Genomic DNA, 11,848 nt, shown 5'->3' on the forward strand with positions numbered 1-11,848 from the left:
CTGAGGATGATAATGACTTTGGGATGAACCAAGGAAATGCGATAGGAGAGTGGTAGACATAAATGAATTAGTACAAAGAACAAGGAGAAGCAATTTTTGTTTACATGTGCATGGTTGAGTTATTAAAATGGTTAGTGTTGAAAGAATTGGGTGAAATTGAAGTGGGATTGTTCTCCATGAATCAGAAATAGAGAGAAGATTTGATGGAAGCATTAATATTTTTATTGAGTAGATAACTGTCGCATGTGCTGAAAGACATTGCCCGATGCCATACACAGTAAATAAAACCTGTGATCTGGAATTCAAGCAACTGGCAGCCTCAAGCAAACGGTGTGAATATAAAACTTGGAACCCCAAGAATTAATTCAGCTTAATTGAAGAGTTTCAATTAGGATACAAGGGACTTCAATGAAGTAAGATGGATAAAATAATCACAAATATTTCTGCATTTTGTAGAGTGCTTAGTAGTGGGAAATGGTGTTTTAAAGAACGAACGAACATTAGGGCAAATAGAATTTCTGTGTTATGATTCTAAAATAGTTTAGAGATTTTAAAATTTTGCAGTATTGCAAGAGGTGAATTATAAAGAATAAAAGAAAATAAAAATTGTAAAAGGAGCAATTGAGAAGTTTAATTTAGTGGTTTCATATACATATGGCTTGAAGTCTGAACTCCAGAGGGGCAGTTCTCCAACTTTGCTCCAGATTATTTGAAATTTAATTTATTTCTTGCAACAGACATTATAATTAATGTTTGACACCTCATGTGTTGGAGAACTGCAAAGCTGCCTTTTAATTCTTGAGGATTTTTAAAAGGTATCCTCTTCTACAAAGAGGTGGAAATGTGACAGAAACCCCCCCCCCCCCAGAAAATGCTGGAAACACTGTGCCAGGCAACATCTATGGAAAGATGCACTTGCTGAGGTCTTTGCCTCCAGATGATGATAGTGATTTTGAAGGATGTTATATGTGTGGTTTTTTTTTAAATAAAAAATTATTTCTTATCTAATATACTGCTTGCTTCTAAAATTGGTTGTAGGTGGATTTTTTTGGGGTGTTTCGGATGGTCTTGTGCTGAATCTACGGGGAATGTTTTGGCGTACAAGTTGACCCAGTTCATGAGGGTTTCAAGACTCGCCTCTTATGCTAATATTTCTCTTTCTTCGGATGCTAGCTGATCTGCCTATTTTTTCCAGCACTTATTTTTGCATCATGAGCCAGGCAGAATTTTAAAACATGGTATTTTACATTTAGTATCTTCGTTAAACTGCTTTTAATCTTTCTTTAGGTATCCTTCTGACTATTTTGTGCAGATCATCCAATTTGATTTCTTCAATTATGCTGGGATTCATCGGCCTGTTCTACTGTATACAACACCTAGTGTCTTTATAGATGATGTAACAGTTATTACAGACATCCAGAATGATATAGGTAAATATCAAACTTTTCATAATTCATTGTGAGAATTTTGGATGTCGCTGGCACCTGTTGCTCATCCCAAGTTCCATGCGAGAGGGTGATGATGGAGCTATCACCTTGAACTGCTGTAATTGTTCAGTAAAGGTCCGCCCACAGTGATGTTGAGCATTCATGGAGTTGGACTCAGCAACAATGAAGGATTGAGTAACTCGGTGTTGTTGGCAAGCACCTGAAGCCCTTTACCTCTGTGTGCAAGAACAGTCTTGATGTGTAGCTCCAGAGCATGTTGTAGATAGTACAGTCTGTGACTACTATATTTGAAGGGTGGAGGGAATTAATGTTTTGAGATGATTGATAAGGCACCAAACAAGATTGTTTTGTCCTCGATGGTTTTGCTTCAGGTGTGGCTGAACTGTGCACTTATTCAGGAAAATGAAGAGTATTCCATTGTGCTACTTGTAGATGGTGGAAATAGGTATAGTATCAGATGCTGATGTGCTTTCCCCAAATTAACCATATAGGACCATAAAGCTTTAGATGTGCATTTGCAGCCACAGTAATTATGTGGTTTATTTATTTCAGTTTCTAGTCAGTACAAATAGTAGGACATTTGCTCTTGTTAGAGTTATTGAATGCTATGGATAAATGGTTAGACTCTTTTTGGGAGTCATAATTGCTGGGAATTTATTTTGGCATGAATGTTACTTGTCACATCAGCCTGTCCCTAAATGTTGAATTGGTCTTTTTGTAAGCACACATGGGCTGCTTAATTTGCTGAGATGCAAAAAGAACTGAACTTTAGGGTAGATTCACCACACTAACCTTGTGACAAAACCAAGATAGTAAATGTCAGTGGTCAGAAAAATGCTGGAGGAGATTCTGAGAGAGAGGATTTGGATAGTCAGGGATTGAATGGAGGTAATCAAAATGACTTCTTGCACAAGTGATAGTATCAGAAATGTGGATTAATGAGGGCAGAGATGTTGTATGTACAGACTTTAACTAGGACTTTAACAAGGTCCGATGTGGCAGGTTAGTCAGGAAGGTTGGGTCACTTGGAGTTGAAGGGGAGCTGTCCTAGTGGTTGAATGGAAGGCACAGAAGGTACCAGTAGAGGGATTTTATTTTTCTGATTGGAGGCCAATGACCAATATTGTGCCACACAGGTTTGTACTGGGTTCACTGTTGTTAACTAATATTAAAGATTTGGAGTGTGGTTAACATGATAAGTAAATATGCAGATAAAATTGGTGGTGCAGTGGAACAGTGATAAAGGATAGCTAAATAGACAACAGGATCTAGATCAGATAGCAAGGTGGACAAGGAATGGCAAACTGAATTTGACAAGTGTGAGATGTACACTTTGGAAAGTTAATCAAGGAAGGACTTGCGTGGTGAATAGGAGAGTCCGAGAGGTATTGTAGTACAGAAACTAATGGGTTCAGCAGCCTGAGGCATCTTGGGTAAATAAGATGAAGAAGTAGGTATTTGGCACGCTTACCTTCATTGTGTGAGGTGTTGCGTACCAACATTGGGGCCTCCTGAATCAGGAGTGTATGGGATTGGTGAAGTCACACTGAGAATACTGTGTGCAGTTCTGGTTGACATCAAGAGGTACAGAGGATGTGCTGGGACTAGAGAGCTTGAGTTAAAGGGAGAGGTTGGATAGGCTGGGTCTTTATTCCCTAGAGCTGACGGGTGATCTTATACTTTAGAAAAATCATTAGGGTCATGGATAAAGTGAAAATGGAATCTTTTTTCCAGGCTAGATAATTGTAGAACTTAACATAAGTGAGGATGAGAAGGGAGCTGAGGGGTCACTTTTTTTTCCCTCGGAGGGAGTGCCATATCTGGAATGAGCTGCCAAAGGAAACTAGATGTGGGTACAATTTTGACATTCAAAGTCATTTGGACAGATATAGACAGGAATGGCTTAGAAGTTTATGAACCAAATGCAGGCAAAGGGACTAGCCCAGAATGCTAACTTGGTTGACATGGATAGGTTGGGGCTGAAGGGCCTTTTCCATGATACGATTCTGTGTTGGAGCACCGCAGAGGATTTGCTGTTAGCGATGTTGCCATACCGCTCCAGCAACATGTGACCCTCATTTTGGATGCTGTTTGTTTGCAGGTCAGGGTTTCCTCCCATATCCCAAAGATGTGACAGTAGGTTAGTCGTCCCAGTAGCATAGATAAGTGGCAGGAGAATCAGGGTTGGAGTAGTTGGGCATGTGATAATAGATTACAGAAAATGAGAGGGGTGGGGGAGAGAGAGAACCAGTGGGAACATTCTTAAGACACGAAGTTAAATGGCTCCTTACAGTATCATACAACTGATTATATGAAATGGTTGGGACCGGCTTCTATAATCAGATAAACAGTTTTTTTGGATAACATTTTTAAAAACAGCCCAGCAGCAACAGTAAATCACTTGTATCAATGTTTAAACACAAGGAAAGGGTTTTTAAGCATTAATGTTTAATTCTCCCCCAAAGAATGCTGGCTGCAACGCTACCTCCTATCCCTGATACATCCCCATTGCTGCCGCTGATCACCGAGACAACCCAACCACCGCCGCCAATCCCCAACGTGTCTCTACTGCTGATCCCCGGGGAGGCTTCCCGGGCTCTTGGAACACTCACTGATGAGTCGGCGGGCCCCTATCTCCCCAGTCACCAGAGCTCCCGATGGTGATGTCTGAGTCGCGACTCTGAATCCTCCCCTAGGCCTAGGAGAGTCTCGTGTGCGTGCACGGTAGTACGCTGAGGGGAGGGTTCAGAATCGGCATCTGGCCTTCTGCTGTGCCAAGGAGGGAGGGAGGGAGGGGAGGGAAAACCACTGAACTCGAGGTCCCGCTCCTGCGTCTCCTTGATGACACTGGGAGGAGAGATTCTTCAGGCTGCTGTGGCCGGGAGATAGTGGCACGCAGTTTGAGAGGGAGACTTGGGAAGTCAATAGGGGAAGGTAAAGAACAAATGGAAAGAGGGAGGGGAGGGAGTTACCTGAAACGAGGACATTCATCGTTCTAATTTCATGTCGAGTGAATTTTTCTCAACCTGTGAGGTCAGTTCGGCTCTGAAAGAATTTTGGATAGATGAGGATTTCAGATTTGTTTTGGATATCCTCAATGATCTGAACTTTTAAAAAAATTCAGATAAATGAGGTTTTTGGAGAATCCGATTTCAGATAATTGGATGATATTCGTGAAGCAGCCAGCGATTGTGCTGAAGAACTCTTGTTGGGTCCAGGAGCTGGGCTGATTGACCCCCAAGTACCATAACCATCTTGACTTCAACCATGGGAGAGTTTTCCATTTGATGCACATTAAGTTTTGTCAGAGCTCCTTGGTACGACGCTCTGTCAAAAGCGTAAAAGGTAATTCTTGTCACTTCAATTCTGACATACAACCCTTTGGTACCTATTTGGAATAATGCCTGTGCTGAGATCTGGTGCCCAAACTGGGCATTAATTGTTGAGTAACAGGCCTTTTTGACCCATCATATCCATCACAACCATATGAGTTAATCCTATTCACTGGCATTCTTCCAAGTGCTCATCCAGATGCTGTATAAGTTTGAGAGTGCATGTGTTCTGATTGGGGAAATTGATTGGATTTATTCTTTTTGTGAATAGGGCATGCTCTGTGGTATTGTATCCTATGATGCGATGTTAATATTCATACTAGTTCTAGGACACAAAAAAAATAGCTTACACTATTTTTCGTCTTCTAGGAATAATAACTTATGAAGTGTCTATACATGGAAGTGCACACTTTTCATTGTCACTTAAGTTACGCGATCACAGAGGGCAGGTTGTTGCTTCTAATATTGATGGGCGTCCATTTGGACAACTTAAATTGCATGATCCTAACCTATGGTGGCCATACCTCATGCATGAGAAACCTGCGTATCTTTACAATCTTGAGGTAAGATTAGCAATATTTTCTGAGTAGTATTAAAAAAAATACTGGTCCTAGTTTGGTCTTTTAGAAAATAAAATAGCGTGGACTTGGTAACTAACTAGTTGTAGTTGATTAGCTCTAGATATGGTAGTTCAATGCAACATTCTCCAGGTCTGTAGAATAATCGGAACAGCTTTTAATCCTCTTCCAAAATCTTTTAAGTTCTTGAATGATTTTCATGCACGTCTTATCTCAATTTTCTCGGGATTTCCTTCCCTTCTGAGTGTAAATTATTGTGCATTAGCTCAGCATTCGTGCTGCCAGTGAAATTATTTATAAATTTAAAACCACAAATAATTCACCTATTTGATACTAATATAAATCAAATCCAAATACATGTGGCATTTATAAAAAGAAAATAAAGAAATGCCCCCTATATACCCCTCTCCCTCTATCCCCTTAACTAAACAAAAGATGACAAGAGCGCTTATTACCTTAAGTTTCTTTTAATACTACTGAGACATTAAGGATAAAGGGAATGTCAGAGTTTCATTTTAAATATTCACACCCATACTTTGTAAATATGGGCACCATATACTTCCAAAATACATGACATTTATCTCTTAAAAGTAATTTTCTCAAGTGGTACACAACTCTGATACAGATTTGGGTATGGAAAGATGGTGAGCTGAAGTTCAGACTTCCAAGTTATGGCAATACATTTTCTTGCTATTGCTAAAGCAATTTGAACAAACTTCTTAATGTACGTATTCAATTTAGGTTTAACCCCTCTAATTTCACCCAATAAAAATAACATTAGGTCCTGAGGGAATTTGACCCCAATAAATTACCTATTTCTAACCAAAAAGATTTAACTCTAGGACACTGCCAAGTAGAATGCAAAAATGCTCCAATTTCTAGCCGCATCTAAAATTAAAATCCGAAAAGATCTGGTTCAATTAAAAAAAAACTTTTGAGGTGTCGCATAAAACTATATTGTACTTTTCATATGTTCTCGACATAACTCAATTCAGTTGAGTTCATCTATTTGTTTATTCAAATCTACTTCCCATCTTTGTCTAGATTTATGAACCCCTACTTTACGGGCTTTCTTTTGTAATAACTGAAATAAATTTCTTTATATCTTCATTATGCCACACAATGATTCTAGTTCCATCCCTATTGGCAATAACGGCTCTTGACCAAAATTTGTATTCCATCTTTTCAAATCTTCCCTTATTCTTTTTAATAATGGAGAATAATTTAACTTAAATAATCTGGTTCAACTCAAAAACCTAAATATTCCTTCATCTGATCTACGAAAACCAATTACTCCCTTACAATGTGCATAATCCCCATTTACTAAGGGCATCATTTCACTTGTTTCCCCCAATTGAATTTATCACAATGTTCTTTTAATCTAAATTTAAGTTGTCGCAAAGAATTTAACGGATCTGTTAAATAAATCAAAACATCATCCAAGCTGCTTTCTTGTTAATGATTGTTTGCATTTATTTGAGGCTGTATTTCTGTAAACTTTCTCCAATGAATTTTTATGTGGACGAGTTATTACTGATGCACCGCTAGATCTCTCAAACCAATTAAAATTATAATGTAATTTGGATGTGATCTGGAAGCCAGTGATTTTATTGGACCTGCTATCTTAATTTTTTTTTAACCTAGGTTCATATGAAGAGTAGAAATGGTAGCACATCGTTTGAAGACTTTTATACATTAGCAGTGGGAATTCGCAAAGTCCAAGTTACCAAGACCCAGTTCCTTATCAATGGAAAGCCATTCTATTTCCATGGAGTAAATAAGCATGAAGATTCAGACGTGAGCATGAGTAAAATTTCTATTTAAATTGTTTTGTATCTCCCCTGGTCTGGTTACGTTTTAGGTTATTAAAGTTTTCTTTCTATTTTGACAAATATCATCGGGCAGTAGTTATTTATTTTAAAAAATGTGATTAATGTAATTGTAACGTTCATCCATTGAAGAGAATAAATTCACACCTAGGGATAACATTTAAGATCTTTATCTGTGCTGCAAATTTTGTGGGGACATTTATGTTATTCATACGCTATTTCTGCAATTAAGGATAATTGTTATTCCTAGGTGTTGGTATGCGATCTTGGGAATCGTAATCCTAAATAAATTTCTACATCCTTTAGCTACTGGATTCTATTGGAGGTATAAATCCTCAATCTGGACATGTTTACAGGCACACAGAAATGCCATTAAAGCTTCTTGATTGTATACAAATCCTCATTAATTACCACCCCCCCCCCCCCCTCCCCACTAGATGCGAGGGAAAGGACTTGACTGGTCAGTGATTATCAAGGACTTTAACCTTCTTCGATGGCTGGGAGCAAATTCATTTCGTACAAGCCATTATCCATATGCAGAAGAAATTATGGATCTGTGTGACAAATATGGGATTGTGGTCATCGATGAATGTCCAGGCGTGGGCATTAAGGATCCGTAAGAACACTTAATTTTTTCTCGTGAGATACTGTACTGCAATGAGGATCTTCTGGTTTGCTATTACTTTTCAAATGATATGAAATTTTGTTACTGTTGTATATGGTTCTGTGCTGTACAAATTTGTACAACTTATTGATTGGATGAATGAAGTTGTATTTTTTTGTTGTTGTTCATGACCCAATTGTATTTGAATTGGTAGAATCCACATTTACTTTAGATCGTTTGGCATATTGGCCACAGCAAAGTCGATAAGCATATTTTCTCTAAAGGCCGAACTTGACCACTCCTGTCAAAGTTAAATATGTCTTTTTAATGAATTTTGAAATCTTTATTTTTCTATGTGCTTAAACTTGTTTAGTTTCTTCCATTAGTGAATGCATGGTTTAGGTTAGAACATTTAGAATAGACCTCCAATGGGATTGAATAAGCCATACTGCACAAGATGCTTTAACAAGCTGATGACAACTTTCCCATTTCAAACTACAGTATCTTCATGACATTTGATTTATTCTTCAAGCATGACGGTGACGAGATTTCTATTATTTTCATCTCTGAAAGTATTACCGTCTGAAGCAACTATAAGCAGCTTTGAAATAACTTTAGCATATTAATCAAACATGGCTTCATCACAGAGGGGAAGATAATCCAGATTTCTTCCCTGACAGGACTGATAATTTAACTGGTTAATTGGTTTATATATAAAATCTATAGATGATATTTAATAGGTAATGGTAACATTGCATTTTTCTTTTAGAGAGAGCTTTGGAAACAAGTCCCTCACTCATCATTTAGCTGTAATGAAGGAGCTGGTGCACAGAGATAAAAACAGACCATCAGTGGTGATGTGGTCTGTAGCTAATGAACCGGCTTCTGGATTGCCACCAGCTGATTCTTACTTCAAGTAAGAACCAAGTGTTGCAGTGATCTGATTTTTTTTAAAAATTACTAAATCAATCTTGCCGAATATAAATGACTTTTGCCTTTAAAAACAGGACTTTAATTTCATCGACGAAAGCTATGGATCCAACGAGGCCTGTCACTTTTGTAACAGACACTGATTACGAGGTTGACAAAGCTGTGAGTACCGGAAAAACTGAAAGTCCAATGTTTTTCTTTTCTGCGTGGGATGTTCATATAATTAAGTGTAGCTGAACGAAACTTTTACAGAATTGGGGCGGCCAATTTGAAAATTCTTGAGATGATAGTGTATTATAGGAGATGATTACTTTTGAGATTTGAAGTGATTAAGTTAGAGAACTACATTCATTACTGTTTTTTTTTTAAAAAAAAAGGTCTGGTAGATCTGATACTTTCACAATGGTCCAAATAGTTCTGCCATTGAAAATTGCGGAAAGGGCAGTGGTAGTTGGGCAAGTTACACTTAGGATGAAAACAAACTGATTTTTATTAAACCTTCTCTGGAAAAATAAGTTTGGTTATGTTTTCACAGATACAGTACACAGACGTTATATGTGTGAACAGCTATTTTTCCTGGTACCACGATTCTGGCCACCTGGAGGTCATTCAGTTGCAGCTAGCCAATCAATTTGAGAATTGGTATAAAAAATACCAGAAGCCAATTATTCAGAGTGAATATGGAGCAGATGCAATTGCGGGACTGCATAGCGTGAGTGCAGAAAACATGACTTGCCTATTAGTGTACACGTTTTTCATGTAATCAGTTGGAAATGAAAAGCAAAATTCTTCACAATTTTATGTGGATCCAACATCACAATGTCCCATTGCAACTGTAAACTTGAACATTTGGGAATTTAGGAAAAAAAAACTAGTCATTAGTCCCTCAGGCTGAGGAGGCTTGCCATCCACAGAATGCTACAGCACAGAGAACAGGCTATTCAGCCCTCCAGTCTGAACCATCCACTTCATTTTTACCAGATATGAAAGCAAATGCACACAATAGATGGTGCTATAAGGTTAGTGAACACAATAAGGGTGCCAAGCTGAGCTGCAATATGAGCAAATGGACCAGATAACGTACAAAATTCTCATAGAATATTATGTCAACAACAGTCACTCCCTGCCAAAAAAAATTGATTGACACTTTGCGAGGCGATTTGTATTATTTCTGCCTCAGAATGCGGGGGGTGAAATTGCAGGATCTTAAATGGCAGTGCTGGCTCGACAGGCCAAAGGGCCTACTCCAGCTCCTATTGTCTATAAAGTGAATGAAGGGGGCATGGGCAATTACTCCAAATAGTAGGATGATATGCACTTCTCTCTTCAGGATCCTCCAGTGATGTTCACAGAAGAGTATCAGCAAGCTGTAATGCAAGAATATTTCAAAGTATTTGATGAAAAAAGGAAAGCCTACTTGATTGGAGAATTAATTTGGAATTTTGCAGACTTCATGACAGTCCAATGTGAGTCATAGCTTGAAACCATCTAACTGACCCTCCTTCTAAGTGCCGTGTACTTAATGTGTGTGTAAATGCAGAAGTTGTTTGATTGCCAGTCTACACTGCACAGAATTTTACATTTATAAAGTTCACTAGGGTTTGGTGGTTGGAAGGTAAATTGTCACTGCTCGGAGAGGGGGCCACCACCATTTGCAATGCAACTTTTCAGGGGATGCTAAACATCTCTTTAATTTGCTTCCAGCCAAGACACGTGTTGATGGGAACAAGAAAGGGATCTTCACTCGGCAGCGACAACCTAAAATGTCAGCTTTCATGCTTCAGAATCGCTATTGGAAACTGGCAAATGAGACCACATTCATTTCTCAGAGGTATTATGGCAGTGGCTAACAGTGAAAATACTACTGTGTGAAATTATTTCATGAATGGTTTACGTAGCAGTATCATTTCTAAACAACTTCGTGTAAAAGTCTTCAAGCAGTACAACAGGGGCAGGCACCTTATCCCTACTTGTTGATTAAAAAAATGTTCATTGAAAATACCCATTTTGTAAGCATCAATCCTATTGTTTGGCAGATTCTGTTGCCAAAATGAAGAATACAACATCTGTCAAAGGGATGAAGAACACTTTTGTACAAGCAAGTCTCAATTTCAACAACCCTATTCCCCAATAAAATAGGTAAGAGAAAATTCAAGTTCTTGGCAGGTTTTTAACCTTTAATTTTCTGCAGAGCCCCACTGACCTGTAGCCAATTTCAAAATTGAACCTGCATTTACAAATTCAGCTGGCAGCTCATTCCATACACCCACTATTCTCTGCATGAAGATGTTCCCTTTACACTTTTGCCCTTAACCCACATCCTTTTTGCCCATCATTTCCTTGCATTGTAATAAACACTCTGGAAATGTTAGTATTTAACTGGAATTACAGAAATTCACACTAGGCTGACTTTGAGATGTTCAAATTACAAATGGCATGATGCAAAGTTTTTCACTTAAGCCAGTGGTTTTCAACCTTTTTCTTTCCACCCACCTTAAGCAGTCCCTTAGTAAGAGCACCTGTAGCATAGGAAGAAAAAGGTTGTGGACAAATGATTTAACCCCTTTGTTTCAAATTGCAATATTTCCTATAGCTTTATAGCCATTTACGGAGCGGAAACAGGCCACGTCGGCCTTTCGAGTCCGCACCGATTCACTAGAACAACTCCACTACCTCCAACCCCCTCACCTCCATGTACACATCCAACCTGCTCTTAAATGACAGAAGGGACCCTGACGCGACTATCTCAGTCGGATGTTCATTCTATTCTGCCACCACTCGCTGAGTGAAAAAGCCACCTCTAATATTTCTCCTAATGTGTTGCCCCCTGACCCTTCACAGTTTGTTTTTCAGAATGGACTTTTACTGAAACAAGTTTAAGCTAATGGGAAATTGAATATACAGATTCAAGTTACCGAGCTCAAATAAGTTCATCTTAAAATAACACAAATGTATTTTTAAACTTGTCGACAACCAATAAAAATTGACTGAAAGAATGTGGCAGACAAAGCATGGTTTCATCAGAATGTTAACAGGTTTAGGTAAATTTCCTTTTATAATTTCAGCATAAATGGTGCTCTGGGAAACAGGAAAAATGCAATCATTCATGGTCATGCTCCAATTCATA

At 38.4% G+C, this 11,848-nt stretch overlaps 1 protein-coding gene across 9 annotated transcripts in view; it reads left to right on the forward strand.

Moving 5' to 3' along the window:
• The window catches only part of gusb (glucuronidase, beta), a 46,488-nt gene that overhangs the window by 21,089 nt on the left and 13,551 nt on the right, over positions 1–11,848 (forward strand). For 3 of the 9 annotated variants that reach the window (XM_069910837.1, XM_069910839.1, XM_069910838.1), the window contains 10 exons: positions 1,288–1,430; positions 5,150–5,343; positions 7,003–7,155; positions 7,625–7,803; positions 8,561–8,707; positions 8,799–8,883; positions 9,257–9,433; positions 10,052–10,187; positions 10,426–10,552; positions 10,758–11,717. In XM_069910837.1, the coding sequence (XP_069766938.1) occupies positions 1,288–1,430; positions 5,150–5,343; positions 7,003–7,155; positions 7,625–7,803; positions 8,561–8,707; positions 8,799–8,883; positions 9,257–9,433; positions 10,052–10,187; positions 10,426–10,552; positions 10,758–10,860 (1,444 nt within the window). In that variant the 3' untranslated portion in view covers positions 10,861–11,717. Of the gene's footprint in view, positions 1–1,287; positions 1,431–5,149; positions 5,344–7,002; positions 7,156–7,624; positions 7,804–8,560; positions 8,708–8,798; positions 8,884–9,256; positions 9,434–10,051; positions 10,188–10,425; positions 10,553–10,757; positions 11,718–11,848 lie in introns of those variants that run through there. The other 6 variants (XM_069910832.1, XM_069910831.1, XM_069910835.1 and 3 more) reach the window with 4 other exon arrangements.

This window comes from Narcine bancroftii, chromosome 14 (genome assembly GCF_036971445.1).
Source record: "Narcine bancroftii isolate sNarBan1 chromosome 14, sNarBan1.hap1, whole genome shotgun sequence".
Taxonomy (NCBI): domain Eukaryota; kingdom Metazoa; phylum Chordata; class Chondrichthyes; order Torpediniformes; family Narcinidae; genus Narcine; species Narcine bancroftii.